The 25400-nt window shown below is 36.0% G+C and overlaps 1 protein-coding gene across 1 annotated transcript; it reads right to left on the bottom strand.

The window, feature by feature from the left end:
• On the bottom strand, positions 1–25057 carry NCAPG (non-SMC condensin I complex subunit G). Its single transcript, XM_082758640.1, has 21 exons — positions 24798–25057; positions 24074–24283; positions 22939–23167; positions 21803–21948; positions 20827–20911; positions 19545–19737; positions 17262–17411; positions 15252–15392; positions 14119–14242; positions 12430–12519; positions 12114–12293; positions 11663–11773; positions 9440–9559; positions 8041–8277; positions 7531–7712; positions 4665–4839; positions 4110–4271; positions 3091–3262; positions 1553–1645; positions 991–1066; positions 1–327 (listed from the first exon to the last, which is right to left on the bottom strand). The coding sequence occupies exons 1-21, from the start codon at positions 24906–24908 to the stop codon at positions 201–203; spliced, it is 3114 nt and encodes a 1037-aa protein (XP_082614766.1). The 5' UTR covers positions 24909–25057; the 3' UTR covers positions 1–200.
• Positions 25058–25400: the final 343 nt, after the last annotated feature.

The raw sequence follows: 25400 nt of genomic DNA on the forward strand, positions 1-25400 counted from the left end.
AGAATGATGTACTTCACATGGGGAAAATAACCAAAAGCACTTTAAAAAAAAAAGTTCCTTTTAAAAAAAAGTTCCTATAAAAATCTGGAATTATAAAAGATTCAATACTGAAGGAGTTAGATGAGACTAAAAACAAAACAGATCTTACTTTTTCAAGTAACTACTAGCATTAGCGAAGGACATTTTCTCTCATTTTGTCTTCATTCATCTGCTTCCCTACGCAAAAGGCTTGAAAGATTCATTCTTGTTTTTTCAAGTGCTAATGTTTTTGCTCGTCTTGAAGGCCTTGAACTGGGCACTGGGACTGATTCTGGAATTTCATCATCACTGAAATAGAAAATATTTTAAATTATGACCAGAAAGATTAGGCAAACTAAGAGTTTGTTAACAGAAAATCTTGAAGTCTGTGTATAACAAAATCTTGGTCTTAAAGAACAAAAGTACTTCTTACTGATTTTGTACTTAGTGGGTTACTTGCTTGAAAAAGACATCACAACTGAAGCATATAAAATTACAGAGATTATATTTTAATCCTGCGAGATCTCAAGAGAAGGAATGCCATGCGTATATTCATTTATCACTCATTTCTAAAAGTTTTTTAAATGTAGAAAGACAGGAACAAAAATAGCAGCCAGAAATGTGGGGGGGGAAAAAAGAACAACACAAAGAAGTCAGAATCCTTCACAGAGCAGTTATTAAAACAAAAAGCAATTGAAAGAATAGCAATGCAACCAAAAACTTATCTTTTGACAGACAGAATGTATGTTAACTGTATGTAGTAAACATACCTGAAAATTAATAACAACATTTAAAGTCTTCAAACCTACTATTACATTTCAAACATATCAGTTTAAAGAAATGCTTTTTCTTAAATATTTACTTTTACGTTAGGTTTTGAGAAAGAAAAGTATTCCTTTCTAGTGAGGAATTAAATTGCTTTGCTGGAACTGCTAGAATCATGCTTTTGAAGGTGGAAAGTAAACAATTTACCTTTCACTACCAGATTTTGCACTTGCGTTAGTTTTTCTTCTGCTCACAGACCTTGTTACTGCTGCTTTTCGTTGTCCTAAATATAAACAAAAGTCTTTTTGCATCACATTATTTCTTTTGTTAAACCAGTTTTGTATCTTTTCCTCAGTGTCTGATGTTCCATTGAAACATATAACATGCAGTCACCACATTAGATAGAATATTTTGTTTAGACAATACAAACAATAAAAAGCCCTTGAGATAATACTTCTCACATAAACATTTGCACATTGTTGTAAGTGGCTGTGACCAAATTATCTTGATATTCTGTAGTCACGGGGAGGTTTTTTGTTTGTTTGTTTGTTTGGGTTTTTTTTGTTTGTTTGTTTTTAACTTTTTACTTTTAACTCTTGTTGGGAAAGACTAACAGAACAAAAGCCTCCACAAAACAGATGATTTTAATCTTTTAATAACTTTTTAAAAAACAGATTACAAAGACTGAATTGTTTAAACACAGAGAGAGGTTCATAAAAAATTATTTTATTTAAAAAAGACGTTATAGCCAGAAACATCCAGTGCATACCTCTGCCAGTTTTGTTTCTTGTGGATTTCAATTTTGTAGTAGCTTTACTTTTAGCTTCATTAACTGGAGTATGAAGAGCATCTTTGGTATTCTCTGTTAAAACAGAATAACATATGCAGAAGTCAATCATCTCTCAACTTATCATATGTACTTTAAAGTACTATCAGTACACTTTGAACATTGGCTATTATATAAAAAGCCATACAATTTTAACTCCACTTTTCCTTAAACTAGAAATGAATTAATAAGACTAGAAAGCAGCTTAAAATGTCACTCAGTCATAACACTGTCCCATCATAGGTCAGTCATGTATAAACTACTCCTGACAACTATTTAGACCTCCCTTAGTATTTCTGACAATTTTAGGAAGTCTTTTTCTTCAGCAATGTATGTTACTGCTAGGAAGTTTGTTTTTTTTGTTGTTGTTGTTTGTTTTTTCCTAATGTCAAATCTAGATCTACTTTGCAGCAATTGAAGTACAAAAAGTAAAGGGTTTTGCTCACAGCTATCATTTCCATATTTGAAGAGGTAAATATTGGATTATTAAAAATAAAGCAAATTTATTTAGGTGGCATTGAAAGAGAAAGGAAACAATGCTTTTCTCCTACTGCTTGCCTAAAGCGCTCAAAATTCTTCTTTCATGAGAAAATCATACCAAAATGTATTGGCTGTTAGCAGAAAATGGTTCAAATAGAAAGTTGCTTTCTCAAGACCAGCTAGCTTTTCTAGCTTCCCATCCAATAAATATTTCATTACAGAAACATAGAACATAAAAAAAATAATTTGACACTTTCAGAAGCAACAGATCAACGCCTTGAAATAATCCACTAGAAAATAAGCTTGTTTTAAGGGGGATATTCTGCTTAAAACAGTTACATGTCACTATCTTTGATTTATTGCTTCAGGTAAACCTAAACAAGTTTCATCTGATTCCTTTTTTTAGGCTTCCAGCAAAACATACTCTGCTAAAGCATGTGTAGCCACATAAGCTTTTCAGACAGCAGAAAGTCTTCCAGCTACTTTCACAAATAGCAATAAAAAGAAATCTGGCTCCAACGTATGAACTAGTAATAAGGAAAGACCAGTGTCAACAGTTTCAGTGCGTATCAACTGTACATTGCTATAATACAGTCTGCAAAAAGTACAGGCATGGTAATTCCATAGTCTATTGGAGCCTTGGTGACTCACATTCTAAAGCTGAGTTAGTCAATAAGACTTAGCAGGCAGATGAGTATGTCAAACAGCTTTAAAAAAAAAAAAAAGCTAATACTTTTGTCAAAAAGAAAGAACTGTAGGCTAAGACTCGAAATATACTGGTTAAACTAGAGCAATAAGGAGAATAAGAAATCAGAAAAACTGATCGCAAAGCAATAAAAAAGAAAATGCTTAACAAACATATTAAACAGGATACATTTTTACTAGTTACCTTTTCCACTTGTTTTTTTCAAAAGTAGCTTCATTTAGGAGAGAAAAAGCTAAGACTTATTTTCATACAATCACTCACTTGTACCTACTGAAATACACCTCTCCTGAATTACCTTCTTCAATTCTAAGGGTGTTTGCAGGTAACGTAGCGCCAGTTTCCTGCATCCCTTCAGTGAGGCCTGTTTCCTTTGTCTGTTCAGAGTGGCTTTTGCTCGCATTAGAGCCTTTGGTCAGGTTCACCTTGATCTTCTCAATCGCTCTTTGACACAATTTATCTTTCACTTCCTGGGAAGAAACACTTAACATTAAATGCTACTTCATTTTACAGCCATTCCTTTTATCAAGTTTACACACTAATAGGACTAGTTAAATTTACTCTAAGAATGACAAAAAGTGTCACAAAGTTGATTACTCTAGCTGGAAGGTGAAACACTTTCTCCATCAACACTGGGCACAGAAACTCCAGAAGAATTTTTATTTTAATCTTTTTAATAGGAAACCTGAAAAAGCACTAAAGTTATAGGACCTTTCCAGGTGAGTCCTGGAACATTGCTACTTCTTGATGTTATGCCCAGAGGGATCAGGACTCTCCAACACTTCAGCATAACACCGTCTTCCTCTGTGCCACTCCCAACTTTTATTTTATATTTATCCAGAAAATGGATAAATGTAAAAGCTTTCACATCAGACTTGTAATCCCTTCCTACTTCATCTTAAACCAAGCACCCTTTTCATGTTGCCTAATGATCTTACAGTTACAATCCAAGTTAAGGCATAAAATTTCAACTGTTAATTATTAATAAGCCATACAAACTGTGAAAGACAATATTCAATTTTATTTACATTTAAAAACTAAGAACTACACACTGGTTACTATAAGACCTTACAGTTTTGAACTGTATCAACTTGGACAGTTATCGCTGTCTATGGTAGCTGAAATACGAAAATCTGAGCTGAGACTACTGTATAACTTACATAAATAACCTCATCAAAAATTAATTTTTCAAAGACTGGTTAAAAAAAAGTAATTCCAATCACATTGTCATAGTAAGCAGGCACTTCATTTTTAAGCATTTAACCATTTGATAGTAAAATTAAATAAAAAGCAAGAACCATGTTATTTATGCCCTACCTCTAGAATCTCATCAAGCAGACTCAGAAGATTCTCTGTGGAAGAACTACTGAGTTCTAACATAGTTAAAGCTTTTGCATAAATACGAACATCTGGTGCAGTTGGGTCCGTCAAGATTTCATTGCAAATTTTCAGTGCTAAACTATCATGCACTGTGAAGTCCTGTAAAGGAAAGAAATCAATACCTGAAATTTCTCTGAAAATTATTTACCAAAGAATGAAGTCATGCTGGTTTAAGCAGCTAATGACTAACTTTACATAGTAAATATTTTCTAAAAATATAGTATTTTGACAACGTACATGAATGTATTTTTAAAAATGTTTTTTTTCCTGTACAGGTAATTAAGGATGGTGCAAGTTCCTGCTAGCATTACTTAATTGTAAGAGGGGAGGGGATGGAGAGAAGGAGAATGAAGCTAAGAGTTTTCATTGCCTGTACTGTCAGTTGCTTAATCCAGACTTTGACAGTAGGAATCTCTGAAGGCCCAACAAGCAGCTAGCAGTTCTTAATCTCTAGACGCAAATACTGCTTTCTTTCAATTTAACCCACTGTACCTGATAGTCTAGGGACTTTTTGACCCGAGGGTTCAGTCCACTTGGTCTGGTCAGGTCCACTAATAGTTCAGAAACATTACTGGTGTCTACTTCAGCCAAAGGGGAAGCTGCAGGAGCATTTAACAGCGTTCGCAGAGTTGGAAGGTAAGCTTCTTCAAAGCATTCCTGGTTAGACCTGTTTCAATTGAGTCAAACATTAGTAGCACAAGGAGACAGAATTAAACATTAATTCATCCCTAAATCTTCTCCTCTATGATTCAAGTTTACAGACCCATTACAATATATTTTAGCTGTCAAAGCAGGGGGGGAGCAGCCAACCTTATTAGAGACAGGCAGCAGGATCAAGACAACAAAACGCTTCACAGAACCAACTCCTTTTACATTTCAGCTCATTGTTTTTTCAAGGAAATTTTAGGTAGCACTTGTATCTCAAACAGTTTGCAAGTTCATCCTTACCACTAAAAGCCTAACTGATATATACAGACGGATACTCTCTCAAGGGACAGAAATACACTTCCCTATATCTTTATTTTTCTTGTGCTAATTCTTCCTGCTAGTATTTTTCTTTAGGGGCACACATCTCACTGTAAGAAAAACGATGAAACCGGGCAAAGAAAGGTGGTGATTAACAAGATTTTGAAAGAAATACTTGGGTTTTCTTCTCAGAAAAGTTCGTAACTCCTGCCAAGCAAGCCTAAAAATCACGTAGATGAACGTGGTTTTGCAGCAAGTTGTCTAAAGGTGTAGTTCCATAAGATGGGTAAAACAAATTAATAGGAAAGTTGCCAAAAATTACAAGGTACTGGTTGGTGAAGCAAAGTTGTGTTTTTTTTTTTAAACCTCAAATAATTGTTCACCTCCTATTTGAACCCAACTAACTGGGGAAGAAAGCTAATGAAGTCAATAATGATTTCCAAAAAAAAAAAAAAAAATCAGCTTGCTTGCCACTAGATGCAAGTCAAATGAGCTGACCAAAAGACCTTGTGAGTACTATAACTGGGGCAAGAAAATACAGAAGCAAAAACTCTCCCATTCAGCAGTTTTATGCTTTAAATTGGCTGAAGTACAACTGAAGTATCATTCAGATTATTTCCTGCAAGTTAGAAAAATAAAATAAAGTCTAGTAACATATAGGCATAAGGCAGAACATTTTCCTCTGAGGCTGCCAGGGAAATTATTACTCTTTAATAAACATTCCATGAATAAGAATTGTTCACCAGTTACAGGACCTCGTCCCTGTTACTAACGTGCCATGCCATTCTTCTGATATGACAGAGTATCACTTATAAAAGCCAGCAGCAACATTTGTTTACCACACAAAGTTCAAATATTAATTTTAAAAATTAAGCCTCTTGACTGTATCTGATCAGAGGGAAAAGTCAGAGCAACATGCAGAAAACAAACAGAATTTAAAAGTTCAGCAATAGATCAGTACCAAAATTAGGCACAAAACCCAGCCAAAACTCACACATTTGCCTTCGTTTTCCTTTTCTGAATGGCAACTTTGCAAACTGCTCTGAATCAGCTGCCACAGGGTAATTAATAGTTCTCTTCTGAAAATACAGTATTGGTAACTGAAGACACTCCATGATTCATCTTAAAATGAACCATTTGTGAGATCCAGAATGCAGGTAATGTTCTGGACAGAAAATTAATGAGGTTTCCTAGTTTAACAGAGATTCTGAATTAGTGAGCCAGACTAAGATTTGGGATTTTTTTTTTCCTCCATTGATTTTTCTACTTTTTGCTCAAAGCATGCACCCTGCCCCAAAGATCATCTGTGAGGTGCAAAGAATTGTCTTGTTCACAAATAACTTTGAAATACACAGAATTACTCAGGTGGGCCTCAGTGAGACAATCATTAGGACTCATAATAAAGAGAGAGATACATAGGGTCAGAAGACATTCACAGGTCAAAGAGATCACCAGTGGTATAAGCTTATGCTCATTATTCAGTATCAAAGGTATTGGAAGCATACAAAATTAGGTTTTTGTTACCTATTTTCAATAGCACTTAAACAGGGAAAAACACATTGAAGTAGACTGGTTACTTTTCCCATCATTCTTCTGATAACAGCAAAAAATACTCAACCCGCCTCTCCTTCCTGACAACCAAGTCCCCTTTGAACTATGCTAACTCTAACTGTGGCAATTTATACACCACAAAAACTTCAATTTGTTTTGGAAAAAATACATAAGGTACCATGTAACGTTGCTAAGTTAAATCTTAGCCATAAAAAAGAGGGGAGAGAGGAGGCAGAGAAAACCCCACCAAGTTCAGACTGGCAAGAGCTGAAAATTAAGTCAAAAATCACTTTGAGCAAGTAAAAGGACTAGAGAATTATTATTTAAGCTCCTACCCCCTTAGATAAGCCTTTTGCCTCCTCTGTCCAGTATCAAACTAAACAGAAGATTTTGAATCTTCTGTGGATTTTGTTTGGCATATTCTTTGGCTAAGAAAACAAACAAAAAAACAGCCTGTTTCTTTGAGAACTTGCTGGACACTTTATTCTATTTTCAACCATGCCTCATAGCTGCTCTTAAGTGACAGTTCAAAGCCCACCTGTAGTGTTCAACAGCATAAATAAAGTACATATTTTAAAACTAATCTTTAAACTGAATATCCAGAAGAACTGTTTCACTCAAGCAGTCCTAGGAAAGAAAAAAATAGGTCACAGAAAAAGAAGGAATTAATGGAAAGTTTTCAGAATGGTCATAGGTTGAGTTTACATACATTCAAAAGTAATATGCACAGGCGTCTGAGCAAGACCATTAGGTTTAATTTGCATTTGTGCAATTTGAAAAGGGTTGCTAAAGCTGCTAAGACCAACATACATTTTCACATAATATTTTACAAAGGCCATACCTATCTGCATAAGCAAATAAAGGGAAGAAAACTCCCAGACAATGCCTAAGCTGAGTATCCTCTTCAGTCACGGGATTGTACCACAACAAAACAAGACGAGAAAGAAGTTTGGCACTATTCAGCCTCCCGGAGAACATGAGTTTGGCTATGCCTTCTGCGGCTTCTGTCCTAAGTTCTGAAAACTGAAGAAAAAAATTATCATATACACAGTATACCTACCACAGTGTCAGCATTTCCACTAATATTTTGTAGTAACAGTCTACATCCTATTGCAAGTATCAGTTCTCTACATTCATGTATTTGCACCTGCAGAGAATTCAGATGTTGGCTTAAAAATAACATTAGTCAGTATCAGTGGCAAACTTATATTGTTTTAGGGCAACTATTCTAACATTAAACCATTCAATTACAGGTAATGTAATGTTCAAATGCAACATAATAGAACGGTAAGCTTTCTGTCAAAAATTATTTTAGAACAAAAACAAGGCATGTTCTGTAATAATTTCTTACCTCGCTGTCTAAAAAACTAGAAAGAAGTTGTAAGAAGCTCTGAATTGTAGCAGTCTCTTCTTCCTTCTCTGTTGTTTTACTTTCTTCCTCACAATTCTCATTTCCACTTTGTACGTCTTCACTTTGAGACTCATCGTCTGGTCTGGCTTTGAAAGGCTCGATCCCAAAGAGCATCAGCTGATCAAAGACTGCCTTTAAAGCACTAAGCTTTATCTTTATATTATCTACTTGTAAAACCTAGGTTTAATAATGAAAATACATCCATAATGTTACAGCATACCAATGTTAAGCATAAGTAGATATTAGCTTTTTTTGCTTTAGCAAATTATTCCAAACACTATACAAAATTTCCCAAATTAAACAAAGTTCAGACTCCATGAAGGTATGATATTAAATGAAGCTTAAACTGAGATTTATAGTATTCTGAGAATTTCTCAACTTATCTATGTAATTTCTATTACCAAAAAATAAAAAATAAAATCTGACCAACTTCACTCACAGAGGGCATGAGTATACCATGCATGTATGAGATGTAACCTTATCGTTCAACTTCTATGCAGACATTGGACAAACAGAATCCTCCCTAAACAATCTATTTTCTAATGAGACATAACTAAAGGCAGATTGAAAACATTTTGCTAGTTTTTCAGGAACTCTAACTTCTGCTGATGGCTCAAGCATCTTGTCTGATGAGAACATGCTATCTCCACACCTTCAAGCCAGGGTTTGAGAAGTAGACATCTGATGCTCAACTGATTGTATAAAAGAACATTTACTACGAAGATGGCATAATTCCAACATCTCCCATTCTCATGAGTCCAGCCAATGCATCCCATATTCATAGGCATTTGACCACAGTATTAAAACAAGCAAAACACTATCATTTGCTGGTTTTAATATTGCTTTATGTTCTAATTAAGAGCCCTTCCTTAACCCATACAAAATAAGTAATTTGGAAATTAAATCATATGTCCAGATTACACTAAGTAACAAATATAAGTAGTCACATTTTTCAGTTTGTTTTCCAAAGAAAGGAAGGCTTACAGAATCTTACAGCTTCTCTATTCTACTTTGTAATAACATATTTGACTGATCTCATGCAGACTGGGAAGAGAAAGTGAGATCTTATGAATAAAGAGTTCCTAGAAATTCTCAAAACAGGTGGCCTTACAAAGGAAATGCATACTACCAAGATGTAATAATACAAGCTTAAATATTTTTACACATCAGAAAAATCTACATGAAACTACACTCTCCAGATCCAGATCTTCAGCAAATCAGGAATCATTGCTACTCAAGTAACATGTAGGATAACCTGTAATAGTAAATAAAACTACTCTTGGATCTCTTGGATCCAAGTCACATAAGCCATCAGTCTACTTCCCATCAGAAATTTTACCTGTAACAGCAATGCAAGGTGTTTTCGGGCAAATTCTTTGCTCTGAAGGCCACAACAACCTAAACACAGAACTGCCATGTTTCTCACAGCTGGATGGACATCCGCTATGCCAGGAAGTATCTGGAAACAGTAATATTTAATTTGTAATTGAAATACATAAATTGAAAATAGAAAATCGGCTACACTGTTTAACTTTTCCTTACCCTGAAACTAGAAATAACGTAGTACATTACAGGATTGGAAATTGGTGACTACTATATACTCTGTTTATCAAGGCATAAACAGAAACATTCTGAGTACACTGTTTGAAGTCAGTACTAGAAGAATGGTTCACATGAGCATTGTGCTTTGCATTTGTTTTAATAAACATTTGTTTTCAAACCAAATCAAGTTGACCACTCATTGTGAAATGAAAGACAAACCTACACATTTCTTCATAAAAGACATTAGCATTCTTGCAGAGAAACAATACCCGATTCCAAATTGCAAAATACAGATGTGACTTCCATTTACTTGGAATAGTTTTGAGAAATCAATGGTAAGAATCCACATGAAAGAAAAGAGAGGCTCCATACAGGAAGCATGCTACAATGATGTCATTCTATACTTTGGCATTGATTGAAGAGTTTAAGTTTAAAAAACAACAAATAAAATATACTAAAGCATGTAATACGTGAAAACCCATTAGTAACAACAAAATGAAAGCAGGATCTTGGAGAAAGAAAAGTGGAATAAACAATGAATGTGAAAATTAAAGAAAGACCTAATTAAAAAGGGGTCTGTAGGACACATCAGAACTGATTTCTTAGAATACTATTATACATCTGAAAGAAATCAGGTGTGGTTCCACAATATTTAAGCCAATCTAAATTGGTGTTGTAATTTTCTTTCCAGTTTGCATTTTAAGAATGCCCATACTGAGTCAAATCATCTGGCCCATTGCCCTGTTAATAACAAAGATCAAAACCAAATTCCTACAAAATATTACATAAACAGGCTAAGTAGATTCTTCCCAGGAATTCTTGATGAGGTCCCAGCAATTCACAGCTGAGACAGAGCTGTGAGACTGTTCTATCTACCTAATTTCCGTAATACTTATTTTTATTGAACTTACTCAATATTCCTTAAAATTTATGCAAGAGTTCAGCATGCACGCATCCCGTGACAAAGGATTCCACAGATTACATATTAGGAGAAGAATCAACTCATTTAATTCATTTGTTCTGAGCTTGCTAGTTGCTAGCTTTATGCAGTGAAGTGATCATCCAATCATTCACTTTCTCAGATGTGAACCTAAGTCCTCTTTTTTCCAGGTCAGAAAAAGGTAGCCTATTTAGTCACTCTTCATTCAGAAGCTGTTTTGTAAATTTCCTCGCTACCCTTCTCTTGACCACTTCCATTTCAAATACAACCTTTCTAGACAGAGGGGATAAGAATTTCCTTCAGTATTCCGATGGTGTACCACCTGTTCATACAGTGGCACATTGCTTTTTTCCCCACTTTGTTCTCTATTACCTGCACAGGAAAGAGTTCATATCTTCTTGAAGCAGCACACTCAGCGATAGCTAACATTCTATGTTATTTAGGAACATTTGTCCTAAAATCCACACTCCTCACAACTGAAACTAAGTACATTTTGCAGACTGTAAAAGGCCTACCATGCGACTGCATTCATTATTCAGTACAGAAACGTTTTGCTCTTCAAAGGTGCCAAGAAAACAGAGGCACAAATGCTCTACAATAAAACAACTTTGTTTGTACCAGGCAGGGATGAAAGAAAAGTCTACAAGGGCTCCAGCCTCTTTCCGATGAAGAGCTTTTGACTAGCTCCAAACAAAGGTACTTTGGAGTTCTTTATTAAAGATGTCTTACCTTCAGCTAATAGAAAATCCAAGTAATTGAAGTACAAACAAAGGCAGTGTGCTTAAGCAGCACACTAGAACTCAGCACTGTCCAACACCGTCAAACATTAGTCAGCTATTTACCATATTCCCATTTTATTTTAGTAACTCTGCTGCATCCAGTTCTGATGTAGATTCTGAGCTGAGAACAGCATATCTGGACTGCAACTCCAAGACACCTGGTTTTGGTAAGGCTTAAAGGCATCACACTAAGGTACAGCACAACTCTGAAACAATCACAAACCATCCTGCTAGCACCTAAGTGCCAACTGTGACATACCTATTTTTATTATCATATAAAGCAGTATTTATTATTACATACCAAAGATTCAATTAGTTCGTTAATGGTTGGACCAATTCCTTTAGAAAGGGATATCATCTTGAGAAGCTCACAACACATCAACAAACACTTCAACAGTGTTTCAGGATCATTCTTCAAGGTGAGTCAGGAAAAAAGAAAAAGGTCATTATTACAAATGGTGGCTGTGATGAGGAGAACAGGGACATTAATCATGATTATTTGCTACCCAAACAAACATTTCCTGTCCACTACACATGATTGGCAAGATAATTAATCAAAATTAATCTGTAAGCAATGATGAAAAGAATCAGTTTCATGTTTTCAGTTGGTTATATTAGTAAATACAGCAAAAGCAAGATCCTTTTAGAATTCTTCAGTCATCCAAGGACAAAAAAGAAGCTTACTGTAATCCATTATGAACAGACATCAAAACACAATTAGCATTTGGTAATACAGGAAGGGAAAAAGAAACCTTTTCCACACGCATTTCTTTAATTTCAGGTTCCTCTGCTTCTTGTATCAGATTGGCTTTTATGTGTTCCAACTCAGTTATTTTCTCTTTTAATACAGATGCTGTACTAAAATCCTGAAGAGAAATGCATTCTTCCAAAGCTGTTTTTGCTTCAAAAAGTTTCACTTTTATTTCAGCCAACTGAAATATAAAGTACAAGGAAAACATTGCAATATTATAACTTATGTTGTATCAGCCAACATTAGTCAATAATGCACATTTACATAAAACTTATTTGATAGAGTAGAGTAAAAAATATTTTTCTTCATTTGCCTACCTTAACCTGTCGCTTTCTTATTTCAGAAGCTTCAAGAGGCTGTTCAACAGAAACAATCGGCTCACGAACCTCTGAGATGATTTCTGCAACCTGTTGTTACAATCAGAATATAAGTGCAAGTAACTTCAGCTTAGATGTCAGATCCAATGCATTTAATTTTTACAGACTTAAGATACCATGCTTCTGAAACTTCTGTGTAGTTTTTCTTAGCTGTTAAGTCACTGCAATAGGACTTATTTGACCGCTATTCAATGACAAGGAGCCTAAGCATCAAAGTCCAGTGATTTCCCTTGTTAGGCAAGTATTTGGTATGTTGAGTGTTTTCTACTATTAGCTAAGTAAACAAGAAGATAGACTGCATATCCTTTAATATCCTTTAAGTTATGAATTTCTATACAGACAATTCACAGGCACTGCCTCCTCTAGGTTTGAGCACACATTTCAAAAAGAAAGACTAGTAACAGGAGTAAGGGTTTGTTTTTCTGTTAGTATGTTTTTAAATCTTACTATTTCAGTCAAAATACAGCTAACACTATCATTTAAAGGTCTACAAACCACCACATATATTTTAATATATATAAGTATATATATATAAATATAGTATATATATTTAAATACAGTATATATATATATATTATACTATATAATATAGTGTGGATATATATAGTATGTATAAATATAGTAAATATAGTATATTATATAATATATATATATATTATATTATATATATATATAGTATAAGGAGCAATATAAGTAATTGAATTCCAAGCCAAATACATGCATAGAACTGGAAGCAGAACTAGTCTGAAGGTTTTTCAGTTGGTTAGAGGTTTCTTTAAGGTGAGGCACATTACGTTAATAAAAAATTAGATGAAATATAAGGAAAACTAAGGAGTGCGATGAGGACAGTCTTAATTTGATTTGCCTTGTATCAGATTGCCTCAGTTTAACTTCTGTTTAACTCAGTTAGTTTTAGCTTTATCCAATAAACAGAATGTATTGAATCACTGCATTTCACCAGCACATTAGAAAAGCATACATTCTCTGTTATTATCGTAGCTCTAAAATTACTATGGCTCTCCCAGCATAATCAGGGAACAAACCTATACCCTAGCTTTACCCACTAGACTGAGGCTTTCCAGAAGTGGTTTCTGTTCATAAAGTCATTTAAAGTATTTGAGCAAAACCAAGAGTCCATGTTTCAGGAGTCAAGTTGAAATAATTATGCTGCATATAGAGACTCTGCTATATAAAATATTTTTCTTACAAGGATTTTTAGAACTGCTCTCAGCTGAAAAGAGGGAAGAAAAATCTGAAGTCTGGAAACACATACTATCCTTATTTTGAATGTTCTAGTCAAAACCAGTTGGATCTAGTATGGCAAAGGATTTTGAAACAGGCTGTTGAAGTGTAATACTTTCCTAATTTGAGGATTACGTTTACAAAATCAGCCAAATACTCTCAAGACAGAGCTCTTCATATCTTCATGAGCACAAAATGCAGCAATGCCAAGAAAAAAAAAAAAAAAAAAAAAAAGGCGGAGGCTGGTATGGCAGGGAAGAACATAAATATGTTTCCAAACTAAAAATATTTTAATTCCTGATATTTCATTTACAAAAATTTATAAATGCTGTTTGATGCACAGAGAAAGCAGAGCCCAGAAAACAATGAGCCTTTGGAATTACTTACAATTTGAATCCTTCTGTCATCATCCTTAATGATATTAAGTAATCTTTCCACAAGCAGAGGCACAAGGGCTGTTGAAGTGGCAGGCAGAATGAGAATCTTTTGTAAAACAAGTAACAGATGCTTTCTGCATTAAAGAGAAGAATAAAAATAAATCTATTTGCTTATTCAAGAAAACTGAAGATATTTAAGAGCTATTATTTTACCTACTTTGAGTTAGTGTTATGAATATATTAAAAGAGAAGCTTCTCTATACAACTATTTAATTGCTGAATGTGCTTTTGTAATTAGTAGTATTTATCCACTCCCAATTTCACCTGATACCTCTCAATTAGAAAATGCCGTTTTTTGGGTTTTTTTTGTTTGTTTGTTTTTTAAATCAGTTCTGACTATTGTTGAAAGAAAGACCATTCCAGTAAAAAACAGCGAAAGCATTAATAGTATGGCATGCGCTTCCACAGAAATTATCTGGCTGGAAACTTAGAAGAAAAAAATAATAAAAATTAAACTATCCTGACAGTCAGGCATTACACAGAATGAATTCCACTGAGGGTATAACATTGTTACCATGTTTGTACTATCACAATTTCTATTTTTCTGAAAACATATGTGATGGTATGAACTTTCAAATTTATTCCTTTACTACTTCACATGCAGAGGCCATTCAAACTATAAGATCATCATCTCAGCTAACAGTCCAATTCAGCTTGACATCTAAAACATCTGTACCTTTCTAGGCTTTAGCAAACGGGGCTTAAAACTCAAGAAACTCATAGGCTACCTACTACAAGTCATCTGTGAGACTATGATCCATTTATGTCCTCTTTTTTTTGATATACCAAATGAACAGACTTGTAACTTCATAATCTCAAGAACATGTTACAAAAACAACCAATTTTGGTCTCCCCAAACAATGTTATATATGCATTAAACCTCATTTTTCCATAAAAGCAAGCAGGCAGTACTTCACACCCTTTGGGGAACAATTCCATTAAAGAGACAGTGCCTTTTTTTCCCAAGTATCAGAGAACCATATTTTGTCTATTTGATGAGGTCATTTTCCCAACAGAGACTTTATGCCTGTCCACAGGCATGTGTCATAAGCCTAACAACACAGATTTTCTATTTAAATTTACCTTCCTCCCTCTTCAGTGGTATCCATGCAGCCTATAATATGAATCAGTTGGTGGCCTATAAATTCTTTTGTCATCAGGTTTTCGAAACAAGTGAAGTCTTCTTTTTGTTCTTCACTAAGAACTGGCATACTTTGAATGTAACTGAATAGAAGCAGAACAGATAAATTACTTCAGAATCACTGTTGGAATGAAAAAAACACACCACAAATACATGTTCAGAAATGTTACATTGCCTACAAGAAAAAAAAATCACTAAAATATATATCTTTTAAATTATGTATCTGAGCAAGTATGCCAACACAGAAGAACAACAATCTGTTGTCAGATGCACACAGCCACACAGCACAGAAAGTGTAATCACTGTCTTGTTTATTCATTTTCCTACAGTCACTGTTCTTTAAATTTTTATCTCTTAACTTGAGCGTGTAAGCTCAGAAAATCCAGCCTGAAGCGTATGACAATTGTCATATAGTGTATCACATTCGATGCTGGATATAATGTAATACATAAAAAACAAATATGAGCTTTGAAAAAGATGCTTGTTTTTACAGATGCTTTGTTCTGCATATATTTCTCAGCAACAGCTAAGTTTAGTGATTTTTTTTAATTCTTCAGAATTAGGAAAAAAGCTTAGCACATAGCTACTATTTAAGACCAGCTGAAATTACAATACAGGCAGCAGTTGCTGATCATTTAACAGTAGTGTAATTTGCAACAGATAATAATGAAATACTTAAGCGAAGCATACAATCCTGTATTTGTTCTTAGGTGTCAGTGACTTGCAGTTTCTTGCTCCTCCTGATGCTTTCACAGTACAAATAAATCAAAGACTTCACCAGAACTATAAATCTTAATTGAAACAACTGTTGGCACTACTCAATGAACAGTTTAACAGTTGATACTACAACCAAGTACCAGCAAACCTAATAAATCTTCCTCAGTCTCTTCCTTAAAGGGAGTAAGATTAGATGGAACAAGCTTTTTTGTTTGTTTGGAGAGCAAATGTTTTGTGAACACTTTAATTATGAACTAGAAAACTTTTACGCGCTGGACCACATCCACATTTCTATATTAAAGAAGCACAGACACTTTATACAGTAAGTGTTTATGAAAGACATTAGCACGTTCAATGTGGAAAAGTAACAATGATTCATAGGAGTACTATTAGTATATTACCACCCTACTGAAGAGAGAAGAGAATATGCATTATTAAATTGGAAACATCTATCAAAGTACTACATTCTTCAGCAGAACTGATTTATAATTGCTTTTGGAACCTTCACTCTACATTTTACAAGTGTAATACCTCAGTTAAAACTTCTCAGCATTCTCCACACTCATGAAATTTGAGCAGAGCTTATTAAGACTGAAAACTTTTCTAGATGAGTATCCCACTGAGACAGTAAAATTTCCTTTCTTCACTTAGGTAGACGATTGACTTCTCAAAACATCCACAGTTGCTCCTTTGTTAAATTTGCAATTGGCTCGTTCACTGCCTTAGAACTTAAGTTCTTGGGAAACATGGCTGCTTGAGCAGGGAGACAGAAGAGAATGGACTTTTGGTTTCAAAAACACTTCTGGGGAGAGTAACCAGATTTTTGTTTATTTTCACAAGTTACTGCAATGAAAAACGTGTCAGTTTCTGCAAGCTCTTTGCCAAACATACAGCAACCTACATACTAACTGATGGACAAAAGAATAGCTGCTTATTACAGAACAATCATTCTATTAGCTTTAATGACAAAGAATTATATGCAATCAATTTAGAAGTCCATCTTGCTCATAATTATTAAGTAATGAGAAAACCATTTTGAAATACTCTACTTTTTACAGTTTTTGTCTAAAAGAAGTAAGTCCTCTCAGAAAAATCTTTTTAAAAATCCCCGAAATGACTGTTCAAACAGAATTTTTGTTTTGGAGGAAACCTGAGGAGTTGAAGCACTCAACATTCTCTTTTTTAAAAATATCTATTTTTTGTGGAATGCAAGAAAAATTTAAAATGTAACATACCTTAATAAATAATCTGCATATACTGCTGTTTCTGGCAATATCTGTTCTAGCAAATCTTCACCTTCTTCAGCTTTTGATTTCAGATGTTCACAAAGACATCTCCAATATAACACATTCTCAGCTGTTAAGTCTTCCAATGGAATCACTTTTCTTAACAATAAAATAAATAAATGCAGAGAGAGAAATAAAATATGACCAAAGACAATAAATGCAAAGAAACTCACAATTTCCTAAGCAGAAAATAAAACCCTGTCAGAGATGCTCTCTATAGAAGTACTAATAGACAGACAAAAATAACTTCTTCCATAAATAAGGACATAGAACAACTTGAACCTCTGACTGCATTGAACTTTTTAGCGTTTTAGATTGATGCCGTTCATGTTCAGTATTTTAAATCAAGGTTTTCTGTTTGCAGACAAACTCCGCTCAGCCCTTCAGATCTCCAAAAGCATACACCTAGGTCTAACTAACTCCATGAAGCATTGCTATGTCTCTGCAATTCTGGAAAACTAAGCCCCATTAAACTGCAGAAATGCAACAACTGCATTACTTTTCAGCTTATCTTTGTGAATTGTTTATTCTGTTCTTAACAGAAGATCTTCATAAAACATTCCAGTAGCAATTATAGTATGTCAAACACAAAAAGTAATTAACTGCTTCTCAACATCCTCTGCAAGTTTATCCTCAGTTTATCACTCGTAAGAATGGCACTACTTTTCCACTGTAAGCTAAGCATGTGTTATTTGTTTTCAGAAGCAGAAAATTAAATTGTACATTGATTCTACCTCACAAACACGCAGCATATCACTGTCAGTGGCACTTCAGCATTTATCATTCACTAGAATCCCATCTTATTTGCAGTCTATCAGTAAAAATGTTGTTTTCCCTTTAGGTTGCTCACCCCACCTACCCCCCCAAACAAAAAGCACACAACACAAACAAAACCACCTTGGCAATATGTGGATGAAACTTCAAGCTGTAGTTAAAAGCATGATGCAAGAACTTGCCAAACATTTTGCATAAATCAAGTAACCTCATTAAAAGCTGAATAATTTCACTGCTTCTCAAAAGGTCATTAGTCCAACAGATCTATTTCTTCAAGATACTTTCCTTTAGAAAGGAAGCATTGTTTTGTGGAGGTTCAAAGTCAGACTGAGAAGTCCATAACTATATATATTTTTCTTTTAAACTTCTTAAGATATTGGCACATTTCCAATATAATATATACTATACTATAATAACTTCCTGTAAGGAAGTTATTTCCCCCATTATTGGTGCTACTTAAAGAGACAGACCTGCATCTGTAGCTTTGGGGTACAATGCATCTAGCATCTACTGATTTCAAAATATTGGTCATAAGCTACTACAACAGAATGTGAGACACTTCACATGATGGTATTACGCTTTTTTCCCCCCAAAACACAGAATAAGTTTTTGTTAACACTTTTTGATCATGGACACATCATTTACCACCTAAGATTTCTAACACTGTTAATAACCATACCACTCTGGTTTCTTCAATTAACTCGAGCCATTTCTTCTCATACCATTGTGCTCCCCATAGTAATTTCCCTATAGTTTTCAATTCATTTTTTCCCCTTTCATTTTATCTTTATGGCTCTTAATATTTATCAAGACATCTTCATTGCAGCTTAGGAGCTCACAAAGTCAAATTGTACCAAAAGTAAACATAGGAAACCAAGCCTCAAAGCTCTGTTAAGCTCTGGTAGTACAACTGAAATACTCTCAAAAGAAGGCTGAAAAAAGATCAGTAACTGTATTCTGATGGATTTTCCAACCTCTACACGGATAACGGTAGCAGCCACAGACTGTGCTGTCCCTAGGCCAGCAAAAAAAGAACAGAAGGAAGCCAAGGAAGACTAGAGAGAGAGAGAGAGAGAGAGAGAGAGGCTCTTCAATACCACAGATTAAGAGAATAAATTACAATTTTGCAGGTGTAAACTAGAGTATTGCCTTTAAGCTGTACAGACAGCCCAGGGAAGTAAAAAAAAAAAAAAAAAAAAAAAAGAATTAGTAAGTCCTATCGCTCGTAGTAGAAATTGCTTTGTTGATGAATTTACTCCCCTCTTGAACTCAACCTAGTTTAAACACTTAAGGACACAAACACCAGGAATACATCATAGCTTACACTACAATATCAGTCTCCTTATAACAGGCAATAGTTATTCTGCTCCCCATTCAGATATAACCTTTAATATTTTTATTTTTTTTTATATATATACAATATGCATCTTTCAAGATCAAGAAAACCAATCCGCATACCTGCTGTCAAGATTTTTACAGTTCTGAACATTGTCATTAAGTGGAATTAATGAAAACACAGCATTCAGTACTAGAATGGCCACTTCTGGGCAGTTTTCCACATCCAGTCGATGAAGCAATTCTAACACGTCCCCTTCAGTAAACTGTAACCAGGCTTGAAGCAATTTCTTCTTCATTACTTCCTTAACAGCATCTAATAATATAAGAATTTAAACAATTTAAAATAGGTGTAGCTCAATGCAGCATAAGAGAGCACTCAGCTGATCCTCTCCACCATTGCTATCAAGAACACGATATGATGTCAGGTTAGCCAGGAGGAAGGGTTACTCGGAACACATGCACATGTGATGCTCCTTTAAGAGCTCTGGTTACCAGTGACCATAGTACTGTCTGGTTCTCCAGGGGCATACCCACCTAGGCCACACCTCTCAAAATTCCCAAGCAGCATATTACTACACAAGGAAAATTCTCAGAGTAAATTCCAACAGGTCTTAGTACAGGCCTCCCAAACAAAATACCTGTATAACACAGTAACACTCAGTAAACTGTGAAACTGATGTGTATAATTACTACTGTTGCAAAAAAAAAAAGTCACTTCCTACCTAGGCAAGTCTAATTCTCTGCCAGACACACATGACCTTTTGATGTTTTGGCAACAACAGTACACTCAATTGTGGGCATGTTCTGAATGGCTCTTTATATAAAAATGATACAGCACTGAAGACATCAACACAAATAAAGCTGCTTCATGATGAAATGAATGAAGGTCAATCAAAAGAGCAAGAAGTAATATTCAAGATAGTTAAATGACAAATGGAGAAAAATTCTGAAATTACATTGCAAACATTTTAAAAGAATTTCAAAAAGATATTAGTTACATTTAAGTTCTTTAATATACATAGTGGTCAAAGACGTACGTAATTAAGTGTATTTTGAAACAAAGATGCTTCATTACATTTTTTCCACTTCTGTGTTTAATTACATTGTGGAGTGTTCTTTTGTTTCTTTCAATTTTTATAGTATTCAGTCGTACTTTAGAGCTCAGCAGCTTTCAAGTTTTTGCAAAATGCAATCCTTTTCTGTTTTATCCACTATCAGAGGACTGGAAACCAAAAAGCTGTAAAGTAGAATTTCTTGCGCTTAAACATTTCCTGACATCTCACGGCTCCCTTTGAGCTCCTTATTACTGTCATGACAGCTTCCACATAAATGAACCCCACTACATCAGAAACTATTCTGTCAAACATTTGTATTAATATATTTAAAAAGGATGATCTCTTACCAGATCTGTCATTAAGTCCTTGTTGCAACAATTTTACTCTCTGTGCTATTGAGAGAGCTTTCACATGAACTTTTTCTGCCAAAACCTTAAAAAAATGGATATTAAAATACATTTATACAAATTTTAATAACTGAATTCATGAGCTACCCATGGGTCTAAACTCTCAGATTTATCCATCCACAGAATATGCAAGGCAGTAAAAGCCTGCAATGCGATTGTGACAATAAGCTAGTAAACAGATTCTAGTTCGTGGAAGAAAATATATAATGCAGTTAACAAATAGCTCAGAAGCTTGGCTACTCAGCTCATGTGCGACACCTGGATATGAAGACAGGTCCAAGAGCACTTAATACCACCAATGAAATAACTGCAGTATGTATTTTTCTTAAAGGCCACTAAAGGAGAAACAATCTAAGTTAAGCAAGAACGGATTAGGTTGCATGTGAAAAAAATGAAAATTTTGTTAGACCTTGTCCTACAATTTCTAAGGTGCCTTACCAAGAAATGTACATGTATATATATATATATGGGGGGGGGAGTATGTATGTATATGACAGCATACATTCTTGCCATTTACCTCTACTTGTAAACACAGGTAACAAAGAGTGATTGGGATACCAAAAAATTAAGTATTTTACACTAGCACTGCTGTTTCTCACTTCAATTACCTATTACGTAACAACAGAAGAAAAATTGCTTTGCAAACATCCCAACATGTATGTAGAAAATAGCAGACTATGAATAATGTACTTTTTACTTTCTGATCCTAAAGAGCCAAGTTCTATCAGAAATGTAATTTTTATCACACAAGTCCTGAAAACTTGTATTTAATCAGTATTCTCTCGCCCGCCCCTTTCTGGTAAGTGAAAATGAATTATTTAACTGGTATTACCATTTAACCAGTGAAACATGATAAAAGATTTAAAGCCTTTCCCTAAGCCACTGTTTGAAATTAATTATAATTGATGCAATTTACCTCATATGCCAGCTTTCTGACAGCTTCCTTTACATCCATAGTGCGGCCTACAATTTTTGGCAAAGTCCTTGCTGATGGAGCAATACATGACAGCACTGCACGTCTCACTTCTGAATTTGAATCATTTTCAAGCAATGTGTTGTAAACTGAAAGTAAAATAGTAATAAGTTTTTGTAAGAGACTTAAGAATTCACATTACAGAAAAACAGAACATACTTTAGAAAAAGGAGCAGGTGTTGTTAAATTCCTTCAGGTATATATCTCTTGCAATACTTTTGGTTATATTCTTACCCCTTCTTCAGGCAAAAAGTTAAAAGCAACAAAAGAATTTAAGTCACAGAATACTTGAACTCTCCTTCTTGCTCTGGGACTGTTTTGATTCACTATGAAATTTATACATTCCTAAGTAAGAAACTTAAACAAAACATTTATAAAACAATTTCAAAGAAGGTACTTTAACAACAAAAAGAACCCAGCTAACTAACATACTCTAACTTTACAAATCTACAGTCATAGCACTGACCCTGGAGGTAGGTCTTATCAAGAATCATACCGTCCAGAAAAGAAATCCACAAACGGCACAAAAACAGCATAAAGAAATCTGGGTTCTAGAGGTACTAACCTCTTAAAGAAACCGATTCACGAGCAAGATTACTCCTCTCAACAGGAGTCAGGGGCTAAACATACTTAAGTCAACAATCCCAATAACCACTTTGCCTCTCTGATATAGCTGACTGCCATCATTTGGACAAAAATCAGCTATTCTATTACCATTTCTAATCCTCTAGGTGTTTTCATACAAATTCAGATCAACTAATTGTCAACAGCAGACTCTGAGGGTCTGAACAGAGCAAGAACACATTGTGTCTTCATCCCAACTTGCAACACACACCATTACCTTTCCTATCCCACAAAAACCACAAAGTTCACAGAAAAGTCTGAGCCCAGTGTGATTTACACCCCAACTCTTGTAAATACAACCTCCACTCACAAGGATCCACTATTTACTAACAATTGCATGAAGAATGCCTCTAAGAATGGCTTACTCAATGTTTCAAAAAAAACGTTTTAAAGTAAATTAATGTAAATCAAAAAGTGTTCTTCTTAAAAAAAAGAAAATAAACAATACTACTTACTATTAACAACAGGACAGTTTTCATCCTTAGGGTCTTGAAGTCTCGACAGGGCCAAGACAGCTTGAATTCTCACATTCGAAAACTTATCTTTAAGTCTAATCATCATAGCTTCATTAATTTTATCAAATAAATCATCGTCAATCTGAGCATTCTCTGGCATACTTCCCAAAAGCTTATTAACAAGCTGGCATGTTCGAAACCTAACTGCATGGCTGTTTGCATTGTGAGACTAGGGGGAAACGGAGCAGAGTGGGGAGGGAGGAAAACACAAGAAAGTATACTTATAACCATGTTTCTTACATTTCCATTACAAGGTTATTAATATAAGAAGGTAACATTCTATGTATAACGTTAAATATGTATTTCTATGTTTCAAAAAACCCTTCCTATTTTAATAAGATTAAAAAAATTCAGAGCACAGAAAAACATTTATGGCCCACCACATGTAACAACAGTATTTTACATAACTAGCAATGCCTTCACAAAGGAAGAAACATGCTCACCACTCAGTGTAAACTCCACTACACAAGCTAACTTAATCCTCTGTCTCCATAAAACATTAAAAGAAAAAGAAAACAATAACAACAACTAGTGATGTTAGCATTACCAATTTTTCTGTGTCAAAACAATAGCTTAAAAAATAACTCTATTTGTGCTTTCATGCTATTGGAACTAGTGGTCTTCTTTCTACATATAACTCTTGCAATAAGCAGAGATTAATAATACCTATGCCGCTCACACCTATGCGAAAAATCTTGCGATATTTTTACTTGTCAGTGAAGCAATATAAATTAATTTCACGCTTATACATGCGCCCACAGTAAAGCCTTTAATCACACACCTGACTGCCAAATAAGAAAACAATCCATATTTTCCCAGAGGGTTAACTTTTAAGATCTGTTTTGCCGGGGGGAGTAATGGGGGGGTGGGCAGTTTGGTGTTCTTTTCCCCTCCCCTTTTTTTTTTTGTATTGTGTGTGTACATGCTTTTGTTTTGTAAATCATAAAGCACTAGCCTTTCCATTCTTTCACTTTGAAGTTTCCACTTTGTAGATAACGCCATAAGAATGAGCAAGTTTTCCTCACCGTGTGCAGTTTCAATCTGTCATGTTAAAGATATAATAGTATTACTGTACCTCAAGCAGAAAGTTAAACACATAATTCAGAAGCAAGTTATCATCTTCTCTTTCCTCACTACTCTCCCCTTCCTCCAGTTGATAAAAGGAAGTAACAAATTTAGCCACAAAATTGATCAGCTGCTCCACCGCTGGTTCCCGTTTGTAGATTATCATAGCATACTTAAGGAAGTGAATGAATTTTTCATGGAAGTCTGCCTTATCTTCCAACTGAAAAAAAAAAAAAAAAAAAAAAATCAAACCACAGCGAGCGGTAACTACCAGGCTCACCCTTCAAAAGCAGCCTTTAAAAAACGGTTTTATAGTCGGCGCCGTTCATTTAAGTGTTTAAAGCGCTGACGGCATCGGTTCGGGTATAACAACACGGATTATTTCGGCTGGTTTAACAGCCGCAGTGTCGGTATGTTTCCACGCAAGGCTCCGTCCCGGAGCTGCCGGTCACTTGCTGCAGTGTCGGGACCCCGCCGGCCACCCTGGGTCCCTGTCACCCGCTGTCACCCCGCCCGCTTCCCCGCTCCCCGAGCGCCTTCGGGACCCATCTTCCCCTCTCGACTCGGAGATTCACGCCCCAAATGGGCTCCCTACAGCAGCCTTGCGTGTCCTGGCTCGTCCTTAACCGCAGGGCTCCTCTGCGGCACGCTGAGGAGAGACAAGGCTGGAGAGCCCCCCCAGGGCACCCCTCCACCACTTCTTCCCCCTCAGCCTCCGCCGCCCGCCCCCCTACCTGGTCGTAGGCGCTCCTCAAAGCCACGACGAGCTTGGCGTGGTTCTGGTGCGGCTTCTGCGCCAGCTGAAAGGCTTCCTTCACTTCCAAAGGCTTCTTCGCCGCTCCCATGGCTGCGGCTGCGGCCCCTGCCCGGATCTCCCCTCACGGTCCCTACCCCAGGCTCCCCACGGAGCGGGGACGCGGCAGGAGGGCCCCGCAGGCTCCCCGCAGGCTCCCCTCAGCGCTCGCCGGCGCCGCGCGCGCTCCCCGCCAACGGCCCCCAGCTTCAAAATCGGCGCGACCGCCGCCGCCCGCTCTCGCGAGAAAAGCCGGCAGCGCGTGCACGGCTCCGCGCGCGTGCTCGCCTCTGAGCACGCGCGCCCTGAGGGGCGGGGCGCCGGGTATGGGGGGGGGGTGGGGGTGTTGCGCGTCGCCGCGCCTCTGCCGGGCGGGCCAATGGCGGGCGGGGAAATGGCGGGCGGGGCCGTGCCTCAACCCGTGTGCCGCCATCTTGTGGGGAGCGTAGAGCTGCGTGGGGGCGGTACAGGCGTACAGAAAAGGAGGTCTAGAAATCGTCTGAGGCTAAGGGCAGGCGGAGGGAGGGGGTGAGGATGTTTGGTG

Source organism: Aythya marila, assembly GCF_965140915.1.
Source record: "Aythya marila genome assembly, chromosome: 4".
NCBI lineage: Eukaryota > Metazoa > Chordata > Aves > Anseriformes > Anatidae > Aythya > Aythya marila.

What these genes read in the sequence shown, in the direction of transcription:
- NCAPG (XM_082758640.1), bottom strand. Translation starts at nt 24,908, where the DNA reads ATGGGAGCGGCGAAGAAGCCTTTGGAAGTGAAGGAAGCCTTTCAGCTG. An exon ending in AAGAAATGCGTGTGGAAAAG is followed by an intron (nt 11,774 to 12,113) that starts GTTTCTTTTTCC and finishes CTCACCTTGAAG; the next exon opens with AATGATCCTGAAACACTGTT. An exon ending in CTAGTTTTTTAGACAGCGAG is followed by an intron (nt 7,713 to 8,040) that starts GTAAGAAATTAT and finishes TTTTTTCTTCAG; the next exon opens with TTTTCAGAACTTAGGACAGA.